General features: G+C 46.1%; 2 protein-coding genes across 6 annotated transcripts; one reads left to right on the top strand and one right to left on the bottom strand.

Annotated features, from left to right (window-relative positions):
* Positions 1 to 570: 570 nt before the first annotated feature.
* On the bottom strand, positions 571 to 11,109 carry LOC121837948. 5 transcript variants are annotated; one of them, XM_042293864.1, is made up of 6 exons: positions 10,860 to 11,109; positions 9,747 to 9,942; positions 8,455 to 8,581; positions 7,596 to 7,665; positions 7,118 to 7,303; positions 571 to 705 (listed from the first exon to the last, which is right to left on the bottom strand). In XM_042293864.1, exons 2-6 carry the CDS (start codon positions 9,790 to 9,792, stop codon positions 592 to 594), a joined length of 543 nt encoding a protein of 180 aa, XP_042149798.1. In that variant the 5' UTR covers positions 9,793 to 9,942; positions 10,860 to 11,109; the 3' UTR covers positions 571 to 591. The 5 variants fall into 5 exon arrangements, 3 of the variants coding, with proteins under 3 accessions (XP_042149798.1, XP_042149796.1, XP_042149797.1); XM_042293862.1 differs by having other exon boundaries at positions 8,455 to 8,668; positions 10,860 to 11,108; XM_042293863.1 differs by lacking the exon at positions 10,860 to 11,109 and adding an exon at positions 10,554 to 10,822 and having other exon boundaries at positions 8,455 to 8,668.
* A 3,228-nt stretch (positions 11,110 to 14,337) lies between these two features.
* LOC8024121 (D-3-phosphoglycerate dehydrogenase) lies at positions 14,338 to 21,540 on the top strand. The gene is made up of 11 exons (XM_029977531.4): positions 14,338 to 14,749; positions 15,427 to 15,578; positions 15,676 to 15,741; positions 16,939 to 17,092; positions 17,193 to 17,325; positions 17,548 to 17,696; positions 17,785 to 17,937; positions 18,536 to 18,674; positions 18,787 to 18,914; positions 20,006 to 20,231; positions 21,103 to 21,540. The coding sequence occupies exons 1-11, from the start codon at positions 14,615 to 14,617 to the stop codon at positions 21,261 to 21,263; spliced, it is 1,596 nt and encodes a 531-aa protein (XP_029833391.3). The 5' UTR covers positions 14,338 to 14,614; the 3' UTR covers positions 21,264 to 21,540.
* Positions 21,541 to 21,684: the final 144 nt, after the last annotated feature.

The raw sequence follows: 21,684 nt of genomic DNA on the forward strand, positions 1-21,684 counted from the left end.
TAGCAAGACCTCGTTAAAATAATGGTAAATAATGGTAATAGACGTTTTGAAATACACTTGGCAATGTCCACGTGGAGCGAGTTTTTCTTTTGCATGGGTGGTGGCGATGCAAGAATGCCAACCTCCGATTTAAGGATAGACCTCAAAGCAGCTAAACCTGTGATTAAGGATAGTGGATGGACCTTTAAGCAGCTAGCATCGTTTACCCACCATCTTTCAATCAGAGCTCCGCATTTCGACGTAACCACAAGCAGACGAACCTGCGCTCCACATGAACCTTTTCTCAGTAATTAATTGCAAAAAAAACACAGACTTGGGAACTTTTCTTGCTAAAAGCCTTTCCTTAAAAGTGTGAATGGTCAAAAGCCAATGCTACGAAAGGCTGAAATACTTCGGACATAGCATGTTAAGGTGTCAAGAAAAATTAAACAGGGATATCCATCTTCTTTCCATCAAACTTTTCGGAGCTTCATCTTTTTAATAATTACCTCCTCACATGTTTCACAGTAATCTGTGGCATGGATTTACCACACTCCTTTTGTGAAGTGTAGCAAGAGGTATACACCGTCATCAGAAAAATATACAATTTATTTATGACAGGGAGCCACGAGAGGGGAAGATGGCAAGACCCGATCCACCAAAAAGGAGAGGGCATAAGAGTGAGGTCTTGCAAGGCTTGGTCCGTGATTCAGGACGGTTTGAAACCTATGATGAATGAAGAGAACAAGGGAGTCCATCAGGTCAACAGCAACAATATCTGACCCAAACATGCAAGGCAATGAACAGCAGGGGCGAATTTGTCAGGCTGGTTGGAGTGGGGGTCGGTGGGAGGGGGGGTGGTTTGCAAGATGATATCACGGGCAAAATGTTGCCCAGGTGTGTTTTGTTGACCTAATATTTGTTATGTTACCAAAAACTAATAATTTCTTCCTAAGAAAAGCTGGAGTATGTTGATTTTTCATTAAGAAGTTAGGGGGGGGGGGGGGAATGTGACTCCCCCCCACAAAAAAAAATCTGCACATGATGCAGAGCACTTGAGTATACACCAAGAAACTGAGGGAGGAGGAGACGAGAGCATGTGGGGACGTCAGAATACAGAGCTCTGGTTGGAATGATTAGAGGGTAGACCTAGCTGCCTTTGTATCCACTGCACTCATCAAAGGCGTTTGAATGTGAAAGCCATACCCTGGACACCAGTGTTCCGCGTTCTAACGTGTTCGAATGAGAGAACAAAACGCTGGATGCCGGCGTTCCATCTTCAAATGTGTTCGACGACTGCAGCAGAGACAGAAGCTATCTTTGTCTCCACTGCACTCGTCGAACGCATTCAAATGCAAAAACCAAAAGCCAGACACCGTCGTTCCGCATGTGCAGAACAGACAAAGGCAGCTAGCTTTAGGTCTACCCACTAATCGTTCCAATCAGAGCTCTGCGTTCTGACGTCCCCCCGCACTCTTGTCTCCTCCTCTCCCTCAGTTTTGCGGCACAGAGTTCTGGGAGTTTAACAATGGCTAGCGAAAAATCCAACAGACAGCACCACATCCACAAAAAAATAGCTTTCTTTGGCATTTCCCAAAGGTGTTCTAAATTGCATAGCATTCATAGGATCTCTTCGCACCCTACCCGTCGCCCGGAGTCCACTTCAGGACTCCGGGCAACGTCCACTCGGAGGAGGGACCGTCCCGTGTGATCTGGCTGGTCCCTTGAAAACGGGAAACGTGTAGGGAAGTGTGAGAGTAGGCCAGAAGGGTGGCATACTCTCCCCGACATGATACAGAACGAGCAGGCTCGAAGCCAGGCGACTCCGGCCGGAACGTCTGCAGCTTACACCTTCTCAGGGGAGGGAAACCAGTGGCTCCCGCAAGTCACTCGGTTTTTCTCTAATGATCTTGTCAAGACTTCTTCAATACCCGTATCAAATAAAAGCGGTCATGACCGAAAACGTTACCCGAGAGATGTCCTTTGTAATGGAAGCACCCGACGAAATCGGTGACGAAATGGCGTGTTTTGATGTACGGACCCGAGAGAACGGGTCAAGCGGAGGGCTGAACATGGACGCTGAAGTTCAGGCTCACGAGGTTCAAGAACTGGACGAGTTGATTCGGTCCTACGGTGATGTCTTCGACGATAGGCCAGGTAGAACCACGAGATCCCAAAGAGCGCCGACCCGATTGCGTCGAAAGCGTACAGGTTTCTGTACAGTATCAAGGTGGGGGTACAGGAACAACTGATGGAAATGCTGGAAATGGTGCATCATACGGACGTCGACAAGTCCGTGGGCATCCCTGATACAGTAGACTCTCAGTAAACGGAACTCCAAGGGACCAAAAAAGTTTGTTCCATTTAACAGGAGTTCCGTTTATTAAGAGAGATGTAAAAAGTGCAGATTTTATGTGTGCACACTCTTTTAATACTCTTTTATGGATGTCTAAACACTAAACACACGTAGCTTGCCCTTGTCGTGCAGGATCCTCGTTAAGCTGCTTTTCGGGACGCCGTGCTTCGTCGCGAGCGCCGTCTTCGAGTATGAGCCACTTTCGAAGTCAAGAATGACGTCCATCTTCTTTTCCAACGTCAGCGCATGGTGTGCCCACTTCTGTGTCGCCATTGAAACAACGGAGGCAAGGCCTCAACTTCGCGAGCGCTTACGAGCCACCGAAATTGGAAGACACCAACGCGGCAATGAAGCACGATAGGCACCACGACGGCAGGAACGATGCGGCTGTAACCTAGGCAACTCGAACAGAGACCGAACAACTTGATCAAGAACAGCAGTGTTGCATTCGTTGCGCCGACTACCAATGAGGCGAGGCCAACGAGGCTTGCGAGGCTAGAAAAGAAAAAAAAAAGAAACAGCCAGAACCAGAAAAGGCTGATGCTCATGGCAATGGGTCTGCCTGAAGTTCTATTTTAGGTTCCGTTTACACGGTGAAGTGCAAATTTTAGTTCCGATTACCGAAAGTATTTTTACCTTATCTGAATACAAAACCAACCAACTTACGGGCTACTGTTCCGTTTAAGCGGCAATTCCGTTTAAGCGATTTCCGTTTATCGAGATTCTACTGTAGTATGCGTGAAGAAAGACAACAGCATGAGGATCTGTGTCGACTTCAGGAAGCTGAACGCGACAACACAGGATGATGCCTACCCCATGCCTTCACTCCTTGAGATGATTGAGACTGTGGGGAGAGCCAAAATAATCGGCACCCTTGACATGTCCCAAGGCTACTGGCAAATCAGTTTATCAGAGGAAGCTTTTTTTAAGACAGCATTCCGTACGGACACCGGCTTGTACGAATTTACGGTGATGCCGTTCGGGCTGAAAGGAGCACTGGCGACATTCCAAAGGTTGGTGGACGACCTCCTGAAAGAGCACCGAGACTTCGCTCGGGCATACTTAGATGACATAGCGGTGTTCAGCAACACGTGGCAGGTGTTCAGCAACACCTGCTTCATTTGTGCACCATCCTAAAGAAGTTGCGTCAGGAAGGCCTGGCTCTAAAAAATAAACAAGTGCCAGTTTGGGAGGTGGGAAGTGCACTACCTGGGGCACGTGATTAGGGATGGGCAAGCACAACCTGACCCTGAAAAGATTGAGACCATCCAGGCGATCGAGAGGCCCCACACGAAGACAGAAGTCCGTTCCTTCTTGGACCTAGTTAACTTCTACCGGAATTTCATTGAAAACTTCGTGGAGCTGGCCGCACCGCTGACCGACCTCCCACATAAGGCTGAACCTAAGCAAGTAGTGTGGACGCTGTCATGCGAGAGCGCATTCAGCGCACTGAAGGAGAGAATATGCAGCAGTCCAGTGCTGCGGAGCCCAGACCCGAGTCGACCCTATATACTCCAAGTAGACGCTAGCAACAGGGTGATCGGGGCCATTCTAGCTCAAACTAGCGAGGGCGTCAAGCACCCCGTTGCGTACGCCAGCCGTAAGCTACTTCTTTGTGAGAAGAAGTATGCAACAATTGAGAAGTGTCTGGCAATTGTGTGGGCCATGAAACATTTTCATGTGTATGTTGATGGACAAAATGTCACAGTCCAGTCGGACCACAACGCGCTCCGATGGCTAAACAACAGCAGGCAGAACAATGACCGTCTACAAAGTTGGAGCCTGTTGCTGCAGGCCTACCAGATTAAGATAGACTACAAACAGGGTTGCTTGCATTCGAATGCGGACGCCTTGTCGCGTATCTATGGGCACTATGATCAGAATGTAGTGCCCTGCCAAGGCTTGCGATCTGCTTCTCCACTGAACATGTAGTCGCAAAGATTTTTCTTTTATTTTTACAAACCTAAACATTGAGAATGTGAAAAAAAAAAAAAAAAAAAAAAAAGTTTATTGTATTCAGAGCATTTCACTTGTGCGTGTCTGCTTCGGATGCTTAGTTTTCTAAAGCAGTATTACAGGAGGAGTTGCACTGTGCAATAAAAACAATGGGCGTTTCGTGAGCAGAGGCTCGCAAATCTTGTTTTTTTATGTTATCATTTCGGTTAAAGGGGCGTGTTGCGTAATTTTGTATCTTTTTGCCTTCATCGGGGGTTCGAGCATCTTTACTACACCTTGCGTGCCCCCTCCCGGGGTCGATGGGCCCCAAGTGGAGGCGCCAACGTGAACATTATAACCTTACACCTGTTTATATAGAACTCCGCATATAACTTCTTTGCCTACAAAGGTACTTTGTATTATTTTAGCTGCCCTTGACGCACATTGTGCCGCATTATGCCGTTGATGGCATGTCCCATCCCGTGTTGTCGACCTTTCGAGGTTGTACGGGGAATCAGCTATTGTAAACATGAGAGGTATATTAAGGACTTGTAAATGTGTTTGTAGGGGTCTATGATTGGAATGTTTACAGAGTCGGCGGCGGAGGGCCGTTTTGTTTTGGATAGCGCCAACTGAACTCATTTATTATTTTGCTTGTCGGGATATGTGTAGCCCTACCACAGGGACGAGAATGCATGTTAGAGGGAGAGAGTGAAAGAGAGAGACAAGGGTAGCTATGTTGGGAATGGGAGAGTTGAGAAGGGGGAGTTGACTGAGAGACTTGAGAGGCGACACATCGAGAGCGATGCAGCAGGAGTTGAGATAAAAGGCCCATCAAGAGTGATGCGGAAAAAAATCAAGTGGATAAAGTGCAGGGGTGTCACTTAGAGAGTTAGACGGCAGAGGCCATTGAGTTTTGAGAACTAGCGAACTCTAACTATGCTGTAATTTTTGTGTATAACACCTGTATATTAAGCCAAGTTATTCAGCCCTAAGTCTATGACCCCGACATCACTAAAACCCTTGACTGGCAATCGGCGACAATGCCGTCAGCACAGACCCGAAGACGAGCGACTTCATGTCACGAGACGAGACGAGATGAATATAAACTTTACAGACCAGATAAAAGTGAGTGACGCATTGGCTAACATTGCGTCTTGGTGTCATGAAAATAACATGAAGATATTAATATTAGCAAAACTCAGTACATGCATATTACAACAAAAAGAACTATCTTAAATTTTAGCTATGAGGTTGCTGGCATAGGATTGACTGAAGTAGACAGTTACAAATATTTGGGAGTGATTTTGTCTTGTGACCTTGGGTGGAAAAGGCATGTACAGTATGTTAAGAAGCGGGCAACTAACAAATTGTGGTACGTGAGGGGAACGCTGGGTAAATCTCCCCCTTCCGTTGAAATTCTTGCTTATAAGACAATTATTAGACCTGTGTTAGAATATGTGTCTGGAGTGTGGAGCCCATGGCAGAGCTCTCTGGTCAGTGAACTCGAAGATATTCAATTGCTAGCAGTGCATATAGTTTTTTCAGATTTCAGACAAACTATGTCTGTGACTGGACGTAAAAGGAGAGCCAATATAAGCCCGCTGCCAAACAGAAGAGAGAGCCAACGTTTGAAGCTGTTCTTTCAGATTTTCAAGAGTAGTATAAAAATTGATAGCGTGATTTACCTAAAAACAAAAAGTTTTTACTCGGACCGCTTGCATCACTCACAGACCGTAGCCCCTATTAAAGCTCGAATAAATAGCTATAAGCAATCTTTTTTTTGTGCATACAATTGATTTTTGGAACAGCCTTCCCGGTGATGTTATCGATATTGATTCACTTTCTTCTTTCGGAAGAGCCGTAGATATTATTTTTCAGTGCTAAGATTGCATTTATTGCTGTTATGACATTATTTTTACTGTCTTTATTTTATTAGTTATTACTGCTGTTACATTTACTGCTACTGTTATTACTAGCCTTACATTTGGTTACTGTATTACTGTTGATATTGATTGATTTTCTTCTTTCGATTAAGTCGTAGATATTTTTCAGTGCTAAGATTGCTTTTTGTTTAGAACTGTTGTGTTTATAATTTGCAGGTATGACACTGTATCACCCCACTCCTGCCTTGGCCCAATATTGGGCCGGCAGTATTGATAAATAAATAAATAAAATAAAAAAGTGTGTGGCAACAAACTGAAAGAAAACTTGAAAATGAAGCACAGGTTGTCGATTGCTTGCTTCACAGAATAAATAGCCCAGCTCGCGTCCGATTTTGCTGCCCGTGGGACGCAGTTTCTTAGCAGAAAATCCTCTTTTTTCCGGTTCTCGTTCCTTATGGCGGAAAAACCCCAGTCGTCTGCTCTTGTTCCTCTCCCAAGTGATGCATGACGGGAGTGCATTCTGGTGCACACTTGATTCTCAAGGTGCAGCGAGTGCATAGACGTGTGGAGTGGCGACGCCGAAATGAACGCGTGGAGTGTCGGCCGAAACAAACATGCTCCATGTTGCGAGTGGGTACGCATGGGCACGAGTGCCCATGCATACATGTAGTCATACACTGTGCACGAGCATGTGGCTTCGACTTTTATCTTGTTTGCGTGCAGAAGTGGCTTCAACGGCATTGCAGAAATTACACTAGCCTTGACAATGAAGTACAAAAAGGTTTACGCCAAGTCTAGACACTGTTGCAAGATCACCGAGCCAGGAAACCTAAACCGAGCCACCACTAAATGTGTTCCGTTTCAAAATGGTGTAATTGGCAAGACTGAACCGCCACCAAATGTGCTCTGCGGTAGAGCACAAAAGTACATCACCAGACATGAGTGTCCAAAATGTACTTACAATGGCTAGCGGCGCCTCATAAAAGTCATGCAATGACCCTCTGCTTGGCCACTTAAGCCACACGCAGTGCCGTGCAGGGTACAGGACGGCATCCATGGTGCAGTGATCCAGGGTCCCGCCCGTAGTGTTCCGCTGCTGCCTTGGACAAGGTGAAAGCCAGCTCACTGATGTCATGGTCCCCGGTACCTGTGGTGTGTAACCATTGTGTTTAAAGGTTATACAGCCACCGACCGATATTGCAGACCCGATGGGGATCGTGCAGAATTCCGAATAATTGAGCAGTATGAAAAAATGATTTTAGCCTAAAAATCACTTTATTATTACGACTTAAAACGCAAAGTTGCTGCAGCAAGTGATCGATGGTTTGCTGTACGGCATGGTACTGTATGGTACTTCGCATTTCAGCGAGTCATTTTGTCACTGTATACAGACGAAAGCATTCGGACAAGTTACGCGCTCACGGCTGCACAATGCTCGCCAACTGTAGGGCCAGTCGGTAGACTTTCCCCTCGGTGAAGGGCAAAGTCCGGTTTGTAAACGCTGTGCCGCTGGAATAAATGCGCAGATTGATCGCTACTTCTTTGGCGATACAATCGCTGCCTTCTCACGTCGACACACGGGAAATACCGCAAACAAAAGCAGACGCCGTCATGACTTTACAAAGTAAAACCGGAGAGGCCAAGAGCAGAAGAATTGCTTAGAGTGCTGACGTGCTACGAGGCATCAGCAACCAAAACCTGCCATTTAAAAAAAATATATACTAGTTTCTTAGCAGGACGTGACGTCACGACAACTGACAGCAGTGATTGGCAGGCGGTATGCATTTCTTGCCACTGAATTCATAACCTGTCACCGAATGTAGTTTTTAAACATGGCAGATATAATCTGGCCTGTTTTCGTCCACAATGCTGCCGCCTAGTCTGTCGCATAAATTATTTTTGTTGCTAAGGGGCAATTGGGGCTTTACGTAAACATAGGCTGGACGTGCGTGTGGGTAAAATAACACGAATGACGGCCCCCAACATTGGCTCTTCAAACAAACTGCCAGAAAACAAAAAGGCCAATATGTCAACATTTTTGTCCTTTCCCCATTTTTGGTGGCTGTCGTGTCAGATTGAAGTATAAGTAACTAGTAAAATAAAAATAAATAAAAAAGTACATAACAAAAGGTGTAAATAAACTCTGTAGATATAATACCAGTCCCAATGGTTTAACAAAGAGGCTGGCTTTCTCAGAATGCCCCCCTCTCACTCGAGTCCGTATTGAATCTTAATATGAAGTTGCCCCGAAAAAGCTGCAGAAAATGCACATAGTGACAGAGCCCATAAAGACCACACCTGCCTTTCACATGGCCTTTCGAACTAGATGCAGTACAGGACGCAGAACGGTACCCATGGGCTAGCTGCAGCTGTAGCCCACTGCTTGTAGTATCTCGCAGCTGATGGAAGGGAGGGAGGCCAGCTCCTTCATGCCGTGGTACCGGGAAAAACAATACAGATGAGCCACAGACGTCAAGCGCCTTGAGTATTTCTGTGCATCCACGAAGCCAACCTGGGACAGCAACGACAGAAAACTTCAGTAACACAGTGAACAAAAGAGTAGGCATGCAGGCGAGCTGTGAATTCTGAACACAGCTAAAACCCAAGGCACAAGAAAGCAGAAAGGAAGAGGCCTTTCCACTTCCTTGCATGTCGGGTTTGAGTCTCGCACGGGGTAGCAAAAAAGCAACAATACTGGCTCCCTAGTCTTTTTCTGCGTCAAGAAGCCTTGGAACAAAGAAATCCTACTGGTTATTCATCTTGTTTTCTCTTCTCGGGCGGATTATAGTGCACGGTGCGGAAGCAAACTGCCTCGAAAGGGCTCAACTCACACTTCCAAGAAAATGATTGGCGAGCAACCTCTCCATTGTGTGCTATGTGCACTGTACGTTTTAAGCAGGTCTGTTTTCTGCTAACACAACAGCGGTAGGAATGTTACTTGTGTCGAGCTGGAGAAGCCATAGTGGGGGCTACCCCAGCTACGCCCACGCTGGCTCTAATGGCGGTTATGTGCAACGCAGACAGCTTTCCCCATTTCAACCGAGTGCCTAGGCAGACGCAGAAGCAGCCACATAAGACGATCGAGGGAAGACGCAGAGTTGTACAGGCGAAGAGGGAACGACATAGTGTAGCGAGCTTTTTAGTCCAGGCTATTCCTCCGAGAAATGCAGTCGGTGGAAATGTATGTCGGTTGTTCTTGCCATTAATTTAGGTAACGAATGCAAACATTATACTATTTTGCATCTTTTTCTACTGCAATGCTGGTCACCCGCAACGAAAAAACGCCACAAACTGAAAGAAAGTCTGGTTGCAATGTTAACACGGACACCAAGTCCACCAGGAAAAGCCATCTGTGCCATCCACCTGTTCATAAGCGAGCTGGAGTTTATCAAAGCACGACCGAGACTCTCTCGGGAGTATTTGGTTCCTTGTCACTAGTCATTGAATGAAAACACAGTGCAGTGTTGATTACTGTCAGCGCAGCCTTGCCACTAGCACTGCTGTCACTCGGGTGGCACATATTTCGCTGGCACGACATGGCCTGCGAGCCACATATATCCCTAAAAGGAAGCTGCATAGAATGCACTTACCGTGGCTAGCGTCACCGCCCAGAGAGCTTGCACAAAACCTCCGCATGACACGCAGTGCAGTTCAGAACAGAGCAGCACTGGCTAGCCAGTTGCTGCGAAGGCTTGCAGTGCCTTGCTGCTGCAAGTCACCTCCTTCATGCCTTGTGGTACCCATCAGTTTCAAAACAAACGCTGATGAACCACGACCAGCCATCACCTGTAGCACAAGGGGAAAAACATATGAATGTGCAGTCTCCTATCTGTTTGCTTTTGTCTAACGTCTCTGAGTTTTCTTTGAGAAGAAAACAGCAATGACACTTTTTTCACAGTAATGTGCAAAAGGAACAAAAACGGCTCGGTTATTATACTGCCTCGTAAGTTGTGTGCAGCAAAGGCACGGGTGCGAGGGCACAGCTCTGCAGAATGTCCTTTTGCGCGGGTACTCGTGCAAAAAAGGCGCTTTTTACTGTCATGTGCTCGGGCCTGCGCCTCTGCTGCACACAACTTATGATACAGAGTGTATAGCACGCCTCCGTGAGCACTCGCGTACGGCGAGAAATCCATGATATCCAGGGTACGATAGCAGGAAACCTCGCAAGGGTGCACGAGGCTGCAAGTGCGCCAGAATGTGCAACTGGAGGTGGTGACAGAATGACATAGTTTGAGAACATGAGCTTACTTGGGTCAAAATATAGAAGCGAAAAACGCAACTTCCTTGCCGGCTGATGTTTGGAGCCATCGGAGCACGATCAACTATTTGTTGTGATCGGGGGGTATTACGATCGGACGCGGGTTGGTAAAGATTTGAAAAACCCGGAAGAATAAAACCTGTTGGGGGCGAAGACAGACAGCGCAGTTCCTTGTTGACATGGGATGTAATATCAAACACATTATTCCGCCGGATCAAACGTTTTTGTTTAATCAGGCTTAGCTCGGAAGTCTGCCGGCAGGTCTGGGATGCGGTTTTTAGAGCTCTTTTGGCGGGCTTTCAGGTTTCTGCGATGCGTGTTTTCATCGTGAGCACAGGCTCAAACAATAGGCAGCGGCGCCAAATGTATTTGAAACGAAGAAGCAGCTCGGACACGTGGAACGAACACATCGAAATCACATCACAGGAAAACGCAAATCACTCACCTTTTGTTCGACGATGGTTCGCAAGACACGATTCAAATCGACGACACTCGATTCGGTCACGATATTCAGGTAAAGGACGCAACAACGTAGGCCTTGCCGTTCCTAATAACTACATAAATACGACGATACGACACGATATCAAACAAAGGAGTCGGAAAAACGCAATCTGAAGCGCAGAAACGCGGTCCCGCGGTTGCAAAAAGCAAGAAAATAAAAAAAATAAAAAAAAAAATAATACGTCAACAAAGTAAAAATAAGAAAAAGTTTCCTCGCTAAAAACCGTGACGTCACAGAAAAAAAAACAAGCAAAACATTTTTTTTGTCACGTGACGTTATATTTGTGACGTCACTTCCGGTGACGTCGGGTCACGTGACCTGCCATTATTCCTCCTCCGAATCGCTCGTACTCCGGGGCTTCGGAGTCAAGCTCCGAAGCACCGAGTCCGGAGACGGTGCACGTAGAGTCAAAGGAGCTAAAATGACGTCATTTCCTGACTGGTGACGATTTCCGGCGCTAAAAGAGGAAAAAACAAACAATATGGCGGGATAAGCTGCTTCGGTTCTGTCGCTGGTGCCCGATTTGCTCGCTTTTGTTAATGAAAAGTGCTCAAGGTAAGACGAATAACGCGTTCGAATATCTTTTTCAGGTAAGGCTCTTTCGGAAAATTCATTGGGCCGTATTTTGTTTGGTTTGAATATGCTAATAAACAACGCAAACGTTCATTTGACGCCGTGTCTTGATCGGCGTTGCACGGAAACTCGGTAGTATTGACGATAGTCCTGTCCGCGCTCAACAGAGCAAAACAGGGTATGAACGCGACTTTGGAAACCGGTTGGACACTTGCGCAGAGCATGATCCCGATTAATGTTTTGTTTGCGTAGCTAAATCGGGGTGCAGGTTGGCTGAGGCTCGCTTCGGCCGACAAAGCCTTGATCGCCGAGCGCGGCCGAATTTACCGTGTGTATACGAATACATTTTATAGGAAGTTCGTTACGAAGGTCAGAACAAACTTATGGCCGTATAAAAGTATCGCAACCGGAGGGGTAGATTCGCTGAGCTCTGTATTTTGCCTGTGCTGACGACGTTTTTTGTCGGCTTTTATAACAGTAGCTGCCTTTGCACCGCCAAGCGAAGGACTCGATCGCGTTGCATCGCTTCGAACAACAGCGCTGATGTGTACAATCACCAGCTTTTTCTTTAACGACCTTGTAAAGACTTCTTCAATACCGGCTTCAAATAAAAGCGATCGTGCTCGCCATGGTCTGCTTCCAGTTTATTCGGAGACTGTCTGGCACAGCGGAGGAAGCGGAAGTTGCGTAGAAGCAGGTTTGGAGCCGCGGGTTTTTTTTGCCGTTCAGTAGGCGCTCCGATGACTCCAACTCGAGGCACTCCGTTCGGAGGCAAGGGAGGCGCTACTGAACGCGCCCATTGGCTGGCGTTTCTCGGCGTAGATTACATTTTCCTCTGATAGGCATTTCCGGTTTTTTCTTAGCTTGCAACCGACTATAGTTTCGTAAACGTCTTTCAATTTTAGAGCGCAGTTCTTAGGCGCCCGTTTCCGGGTTGAGGAGCGGCGTCGCCGTCGGCTTTGCATTATGGGAAATTTTCCCGCTATATATATTGGAAAATTTTTTTCCGCTAAATTTCCCCGGTGAATTTTCTGGTAAATTTAGCGGGGAAACTTACCCGGCTCAATTTAGCAGGGAAACTTAAAGGGGCCCTGCAATCATAATTAAGCGTCTACCTTTTTTGCGCTTTCCACGTCTCTTGGGGTTCGGGCAAGCCAGCGGGCACAAAGAGAGTAACTAATTATCAGTGCGTCATATTTTAACCGGGCGACGCGGAAACCTCCTCCACCGACGAGGGCGACCCGCGGTACCGAAAGCGCGCAAAATGTGACGTCTTTGGTCCTTGGCTTACTACTGGTCAGAGCCGCTAAAAGCTTCTTTTTAGTCGAAATACAAAATATAAGTGGCGCGAACCGTTTCAATTACTTATAAAAGTAGTTTTTGTTCACTATTTTAGAACAAAAAAGAAACAAGAAATGACCCGTCGACATACCCGCCACCAAGCGGTGGAAAAGGCGGCGCATACTAGAAAGAAGTAGTGGGATCAGGCGCCGACACGGAAAAATCCCAGATGTACGCGGCAGCGCTGCGGTCGTATGGGCAGGAAGATCCGACCGGCTCCGAGCCTTCCGAAGGCCTTCGGCGAGGTGCTTGTCTTGCGGTTTGGCCGTTTCGCGGTACTGCAGCGCGAAGTGGCTCCCACTCTGAACTGATCTTTACCCCATGTTTGCTGTCGTTTGCGGCCAATGAAGTGTCATGCCGAATTAGTGTTTAATCACGCAGCAAATGCAATGAGAGCCGCTCTGGCTGCCCGCTGCATACAGCCTGTCCAGAACATGCTTTAGTGGCGCCCTCTCGCGCCGTCGACACGGAGTGCGGTAGCCGTGAGCGCTCGCGATGAGCTCACTACCCCTCCTCTAGTTCACGGCCGCTCAAGCAACCAAGGACGTCATGAGGGAGGTCATTTTTTTGCTTGTTCTTGTAATTTTGATTTGCCTATAACTTTTAAAATAAAGCGAATTTCAAGAAAATAAAAGTTACACTAAGATACTACGTTCAGTGCGCTCACGTTTGGTACAAATTAAAGATTAGTAAAAACGTGCTTGCAGGGCCCCTTTAACCACTTTAACCCGCCAAATATAACGGGAAAGTTTCTCCGCTAAGTTTAGTGGGGAAACTTAGCCCACTAATTTTATCGGGGAGATGGACGTCACGTGACCTCAACACCCATTCAGTTTCCCCGCTAAATTTAGCGAAAATTTTCGGGTGAATGGGAGGGCAGCAGACGAGGAGGAGGGGAGGGTACGGAGGGGCATACCCTCCCTTCCTCCTCCCCCTCAAAGCTGCGCTCTAATTCGGCATTACAAAAAGTTTTAAACGTCTTTAATTCTTCTTTCTTTTTTTTTTCAAACAAATTTATTAATATGAAGGATTACATCGGAACCTGTTGAGATGCCAGCGTGAGGTAAGACATAAGCTTCTGTGCTTTACGCAAGAAGTCATGTAAATTCTTGGCATGCTCGCCTTCGGCACAAGCCAAACAGCTCTCAACAACAAAATAAAGGACAAAATTACGTCAGAGATAACGTTCTCGAATATTTATTATTTAATAAAAATAGGCTACCAGCCTATTTTTTTATTTTTTTATATAGTAAACCGATTGAAGTTTGAATTAAACAAAACAAAAAAAAGATCTGCAGAGCCCTGCCGGCCGTTCCCCTTTGCAGTGGAGAAGATATGAATGAAAGCATATTATCATATCCATAAATTATTTTCTCCTATCTTGAACTCTCACTCAAGAATGTTTGCTGGCGCGCGCGGATACGTCAGCAAACAATATATCTAATCGAAAAAAAAAATCTCTCTCCCAGACATGAAAAGTCGATGTGCCGGTTTTCTTTGCTGCATCACCCAAGTCCCAGACAGAAACGCGATAACGGCGGATGATGTAAGATGATAATCGGATGTGTTGTCCGAAGCATTCGCTTTCTTATCCGGTGCCCCTGTGCGCCGGCGGCGACAGGCTTTGTAGCTTCCACCGTCCCACCCCTCGCGTGGAAGAGTGGACTCGTTGAGCGGCGCTTTCTGCGCTCTCTCCCTCCCGTCGCCGAGGACCGGTTCGCTTTCTGTACTCCGGTCTCCGGTGTCTCTTCGGTCACTCCCACGTGGACAGTCGACAAGAAAGCATGGCTCTCACGATCAAGAAGGTGCTCATCAGCGACGCCGTTGACGCGTCCTGCGTCAAAATTCTCGAGAACAACGGCGTCCAAGTGACTCTCAAGACAGACTTCACCAAGCCAGAGCTGCTGCAGGCCATCGAGGTAAAGGACCCCCCCGCGGCTACGCCCACAAGCGCGTCTGCTGTTATTTGCGCGCAGATGTTTTTTTTTTTAACCTTTTTACTGGATCTCTCAAAGTAGTGGCTTTCTTGTTGCGTGCTGATTTATGCACTCTTCAAACTGCTTGCGAGGGTATTCTGTCATCGTATATTTGTTGTCCCGGGAAATGACGCGGCGCGAATCCCTTTGTAATACGCACAAACCTTTTTTTTTTTTTTTTTTTTCTTTTTTTGTATGTGTGTGTGTGTTAAAAATTGTAAAGTTATTCTTATCACCCATAACGCAGTTATTCTAGTGTGGATTATTTCTCGATTTTTGCAATAAATTCTTGCGAAGGATGGCAAGTATTGTATATTGATAAAATGATAAGTTTGCGTATCGGACGTGCGGCTTACAATCGGGCTGTGCGTAGCGAACCGGCCGGATTAGGAATCCTTCTTATACATGTATTAATTATCTCTATATTCTATGAGCGCGTTTAAAATGTTTCGCTTTGTTTGGATCTAAATCGTAGCTTTGGTCAGCTAAATCATGGTTAAAAATAAAGGGGGAAAAAAGTGATGCAGTTGACGTGTACCCGGAATTCGGTGAACCTTGAATCTTTGTCGAGTTGAATGGCCACGCATGACTTCGGGTGTTTTTTGAAACATTTATTTCAGGGCTACGACGCGTTGATCGTCAGATCCGCGACCAAAGTGACCAGCGATGTCATCAAAGCCGGCCAGGCTCTCAAGGTTATCGGAAGGGCCGGCACCGGGGTGGATAACATCGACTGTGACGCCGCAACGAGACAGGGCATCCTCGTTATCAAGTGAGTCGCTGGCGTACGCAAAACCACGTGTGAAAGTCCGCCTCCATTGAAGTCGGAACTAACCTTGCTTTTATTTTTTTTTTTTCGCCCCTGTTAGCGCACCTGGAGGGAACACGCTCAGTGCTGCTGAACTGACCTGTGCCATGATTGTGACCCTGTCGAGGTAATTTAAATTGATCGTGACAAGTCATTTTAAGGTTCGTGCGAATATTCGAAATTTCGAATAGTAGTTTAAAGTAATACACTATTCGATGTTCGCTTCGAGAAGAACAGTGATCCGGCGGTTTCTTATTTCCAGGATTATTCAATCTCCTTTGGTTTGTGTGTGAGCGTATATTATCCACCCGTTTTGTACTTCCGCATGCGGTAGCATTTTTTCTTGTACCTCTGCTGTACTGTTTGCTTATGTAGGGGGTCGAGGGCCTTGTCAAGCTGCATTTCACGGCTTTTTCCCTCGACCTCCACCGTCAATGTATACGAAAATAAACTAATTATTATTCGTAATTTTCGAAGTGTTAACCGCAGCGGGTTAGCCCCGTTGAGTGCACTTCTTACCTAGCGCCGGTGCACTGCGGGAAAGCGCTCCGCAGGTGTTGCTTCTCCGCAGTGCACCAGTGCTCGGTATGAAGCGCACTCAACGGGGCTAACCCGCCGTGATCAACACTTAAAAATAAGGAATATTACAACTGCGTGCTTGGAGGAAAAGCACATTTTCAAAGCGGGACAGTGCACGCGCGCGCCTGGTGTATTTCAAAAGAAATGGAAGTTTGGGAATGTTGATATCTACATATTAAAATATTCAAAATTATACTCGTGACTGTTACGCAAGAGTCAACAACCTGCGTTCATCATGCGCGGTGTTTTTTTTTTTTTTTTTTTTTTTAATTCGAATTTGATGAAAGAATATTTGCATATAGCAAGAGATTTGTATATTCACTCAATTGGGTATGGTTGGGCATCTCCACAGGATTAATTTTATGTCAAATCCTTAGTTCACTTGTCATCCCAAGGCACCTGACTTTCTGAGGTGTCTGTAAATATAGATATATTAAAGTTGGCTCACAAATGGACAAGTGAAAGCTTGGTAACAACCTTCAAAAGTTTGAGAGCTTTCATTTAAACATGGTGTAATAGTAGGGCAAGGCGTGGAAAAACTATTAGATAGTCAATTAAAAAATAATCGTCCAAAGCCACTATTCCCTTCGAATCCACCGCAGGGCAAATTTCGATGGAAAGTTTTTCCTTGTATATTCCGCTCCCATTGCAAGTCTGCACCTGGTGCCTACTGCACCATGCCTTGAGAAATGCCTGCTTCATATAGTGACGAACGTCATTTGCCGCCTGTCTCTGTTCCTTCCAGGGAGATTCCGGCAGCGACAATGTCCCTGAAGGCTGGCAAATGGGACAGGAAAACCTTCATGGGCAATGAACTGTATGGCAAGACACTTGCCATCGTGGGTCTCGGAAGAATCGGCAAGGAGGTTGCCCTTCGCATGCAATCCTTTGGCATGAAGGTCAGTTTAGTTGTATGTGCGTGAGGGAGCAGAATGACTGCTTTCTGATAGTACTCTAAGAAGCACTCGTGTTGATCGGTTCTTTTTCTTTTATTTTCAGACAATTGGATTTGATCCCATCGTGCCCAAAGAGGTGTCCCGAGAGTTTGGTGTAGAGAGCATGAGTCTCGATGAAATTTGGCCCCTTGCAGACTACATTACGGTGCACACTCCCCTCATACCACAAACTAAGGGTGAGCGCATACACGCAGCGTCCCTTGCTGTTTTTTTAGCAACTGTCATCTGAAAGCCAAAGCAGCATTCATGTACATCTCCTCCTAGGGCTCTCGGTCATATAAATCATAACAAATATCATGTTGTTGGTTTTTGGGGTCTTTAACTGTGTGGACAAACCAAATCTTCAGCTTGACTAAAAAGTGGGAGCCATTTAGGATTGTATTTCGTTGTGGCTGCAGATCTCATTGGCAAGGCCAGTCTGCAAAAGTGCAAGAAAGGAGTGAAGATCATCAATGTCGCCCGTGGTGGTATTGTGAATGAAGACGACTTGCTGGCTGCATTGGAGTCTGGGCACTGTGGTGGTGCCGGTTTGGACGTCTTCCTCGAGGTATTGCCTTGAACTATATTCTTTAATAGTTTGCATTGTGGGCCAGACTATTGATACAATAAAACTAACATGGGGTGTTCTTGTGCAGGAACCACCCAAGAGCACTCAGCTGATTGCACACCCCAAGGTGGTCTGTACACCCCATCTTGGTGCGAACACCAAGGAGGCTCAACTGAGAGTGGCCCAGGAGATCGCTGAGCAGTTTGTTGACTTGTCCCAGGGCAAGTCTGTGCCTGGGGTGGTAAGTCTGTCATCCAGCACCCGAATTCAGGCAGTTTCCAGGGACATTTTTTGCTTTACAGGCAGATGCATATTAGTCATTTTACATACTATATTTAAAAACTGGTGCTATCCTGTCGCAACTTTGTCACTCTCATTTTCACTTGGGAGCTTACATGGCAAATTTGGGTTGTTTGTGACCACCTCAGTTCTTTTGTACTGTGGGTCGTTTTGTATTGTTGCCTGAAAGTTGTTGCATGGTATATATTGTGCAGTGAGTGCACCATACCTAGGCTGGATGAAGGATGTTAAATTTTAACTGCCCCACCAGTGGACAGCAGAAGCAAGCAAATGTTCACAAGTGGGCAGTGCTGAGCAGTCCTGTAATGTTGAAGAATTACTCCCTGTATTCCTACCTATGTGTTGAGAATGTCAGTTTCAGCAATGGTTACTGGCAGTGAGATGAAACTATGCATCTCTTTGTTGTGCTACATTTTGTTTGTACCACCACCTCTGGCAGACAAAAGGTGCCCTTCGCAGTATTTAACCTTCTCTCTCTGCAATTTTTTTTTTTAAATTTCAAATAATTACATTAGCAATCCCATGCTGTTTGAACCCAGGTGAATGCCCCTTCACTGTCCCAAACCCAAGTGCCTGAAAACAAGCCATGGGCTGACCTCTGTGTTGCGCTGGGCAAGGTTGCAGGAGCTATTGTGGGATCCCTCTCATCGGGCCTTCAGCTGGAACTTGTCACATATGGTAAGTTTGGACATGTTGCTTTTTTTTTTTTTTTTTGCCTTGTTTACACAGTTTCTCCTGCCTGTAGGCAGCACTGTCAACTGTTCTTCAACATGTGCTCTCTCCGTTCCAGGCAACGAGCTTGAGAAGAAGGGTCAGTTCCTCAGTTCTGCGGCGTGCATCGGTGTCTTGAAACACCTCGGTCACAGCCAGGCCAATTTCATCAACGGGACTGTACTGGCATCTGATGCCGGAGTCAAGGTGAACTTGCAATTTTTACATCTGGGCGATTGGAAAGATGTCTCTTTATCGCTAGGCATGCTGATGATTTGGTGGGCAAGCTATTTCGAGCCTTTTGTCTAAGGTGCTTTTATTTATACATGATCAAATTTACAACAGTGTGACACAAGCCTAATAAAAGCCAACTCCAACCATTTTATAGAGCTTGAGCATAGTTTTTCACAAATTATCCTTTGGAGATTTATCTATTCATCTAACTTCTTCCTACCCTAGAAACCACCAAACTTGCTTCAATCTTGGGCTCTTTCACATCAGGTGCTATTGCACTCAAATGACAGGTCATGATGACATGTTTGTTCAAAAAGTTTCATGTACATTGGCTCCCTAAAGAAGTATGGGGAAGGTTGTCTGAAGGTGGTTAGATTGGTTAATAGTCCCGGGCCAGGAAAGTTCACTCCTCTGCTACAGATTTTTCTACTTTTGCTAAATACTCTTTATAATCACTCCCTAACCTTAATAATTGGATAAACTTGCCATAGTTTTTCTTTCTAGACAAAGGCAGTCACCAAAAATCTTGAGAAATATATGAGCATTGTTCAACCCCTCAACTTGCGGAGCCAGAAGAAGCGGCCATGTGGCCTGGTGCCTATCCTATGCCACCAACATTAATTGTATATCCACGCGCTTGGGTCGGCAGTGTAGAAAGCGCATGCTGAGCTCCAGGCATTTGTTAGTTTGGCTATTCTCATCACCACAGGGGTTGGACATAAGCCGCTACCCGAGTGTCTGCCATGGCATCGATCGTAATAAGATGAAGTTGAGTGCTCACACAGTTCTCCAAGCTGCACTCGACTGTCGTCAGACGGGTGGTTTCGATCCCACAATTATGTCAAGCTTTCTGAAGGCAAGACTGAAAGAAATAGTCCCCTCTCATCCTCGCAATTTCACCGCGACAAAGAAGCTTCTGAATCTTAGGCGCTCTGTGCAAGTATACTTGAGCTAGACTAGGACCTCTACGCCTCTGCGAAATCGTGAACATTCCAACCTGATTGCTTCATGACCCATTTAAGTTTGGCCCAATTCGTTTTGATAATGCAATTATCTCGATGCAGGTGTCTCACAAGCATTCTCAGGGGCCCCGCTTTGGAACCACTGAGGTGGCACTCACAGTGAAGTCTGGCCAAGCGACCCACACTCTTGTCGGTACTGTCAGTGGCCCCGCCCTGCTCCTGTGTGCCATAGACGGGTCCACCTTCCAGCCATGCCAGCTTCTCTCTGCTGGAGGACTGCTGCTGGGGATTGGAGATGACAGCCCCAACACCCTGGCACAAGTCATTGGTGAGTCTACTACTTGCAAGACATACAAGGCTGTTGGTGCCCCAAGCTGTGGTGTTCTTTTGCTGTTCAGTTGCCAGTGATTTATTAGCGCCGAGATGTTTCAGTGGCGCCCTCTTATAGTTTCCATCTGTGACGTCACGACTGGGATTTGCCTCGCCGTGACGTCACCAGTTGTTATCCTGGCTACTTACCATCAAGTGCGACGACGAGTTCGGTGGTATGTTTAAAAAGCACAGTGGAAGCTAGGAGCCATTGCAATCCGAAACTAACACCGTCAAAGTTGACAATCTGAGAATGCTCATATACCCATGGTTTGGCCAATCGTGGAAAGCTGACCGCAGCGACGCTTTTGGTCGCGCACATCGCTAATAAACCCCCTCAAACACACCCAGGCTGTGTTCAACCGTGCCCCCAGGATTTCCTACACAAGTACACAAACCTAACTTAAATGCCCCCCCCCCTTTTCCCGTTCGCCCAATAGACCCCCGTCACTATTGCCAGCCGCCAATTTTTTTTTTTTTTTTCACTATCTTTTGTGGAAGAGTGCCTTCCATGATGGCAGGTTATTTGACTGCTAAGTTCCTATGGATGTATTTTTGTTCCATCAACTTGCTGGCACAAATTTTTCATCTCGCTAATATGGGAAAGTAGCTGATGGTGTGAAACTTCCCACGTGCACTTTAGGAATGTGCCACTTTTTTTTACGCTTTCTCTGTATTGTATGCATCGAAGATAGTAGAACGTTTTAAGCTTGTTACAAACATTTGACAGTGAACCACCAATTATCAGATGTTAGTAACAAGCTTAAAATGTTGTGTATGTTTAAATTATGTTTGCTAAGGTAATCTTTTTTTTTTTTTTTCGATTTCAGGTGGAGTTGTGAACCTTGGAGTGTCGGTATTCTCGGCCTCGCGTTCTTCGGGCCACGGTGGAAAAGCCTTCTACCTTTTCACTACTGGATCTCCAGTCACAGCTGCACGAACATCGCCTCCAGTTGCGCCGCTTAAATTCTGGTCTTACATCAACCTCTAAGTGACTGTCGTGCGTCTTGCCTTGGATATTTGCACGATCAGTCTTGACCCAGTTTACACTGCACGTTCACCATTCTTTACCCAGTTTACACTTGCAATTTATACTCGGGCGTTTCAATAGGTGTCTTAAATACACATAAAGCATCCCTGCAAGCTCTACTTTTTGAACTACATGCCTTGCTATTTTGAAACAACGTTAGACTCGCTTCGGCGTCGTTATATACAATTGTTTACCGCATGAACCGAAAAATAATTGATCAATAAAGATGCAAGTTTCACATGCCTCATGTTAATTTCGCGAGTTTCGTTTTGAATTCGCGTCTTGTGAATAGTTTCGTTTTCTTTGGTCCGCCATGTTCATGTTGCGCAAGTTGCGGGATGAATGTCATCGTACACATTTTGGCTCAAACATATTTAAAAAA

Source organism: Ixodes scapularis, unplaced genomic scaffold (assembly GCF_016920785.2).
Source record: "Ixodes scapularis isolate PalLabHiFi unplaced genomic scaffold, ASM1692078v2 PGA_scaffold5__190_contigs__length_132052651, whole genome shotgun sequence".
In the NCBI taxonomy this organism is placed as follows: Eukaryota; Metazoa; Arthropoda; class Arachnida; order Ixodida; family Ixodidae; genus Ixodes; species Ixodes scapularis.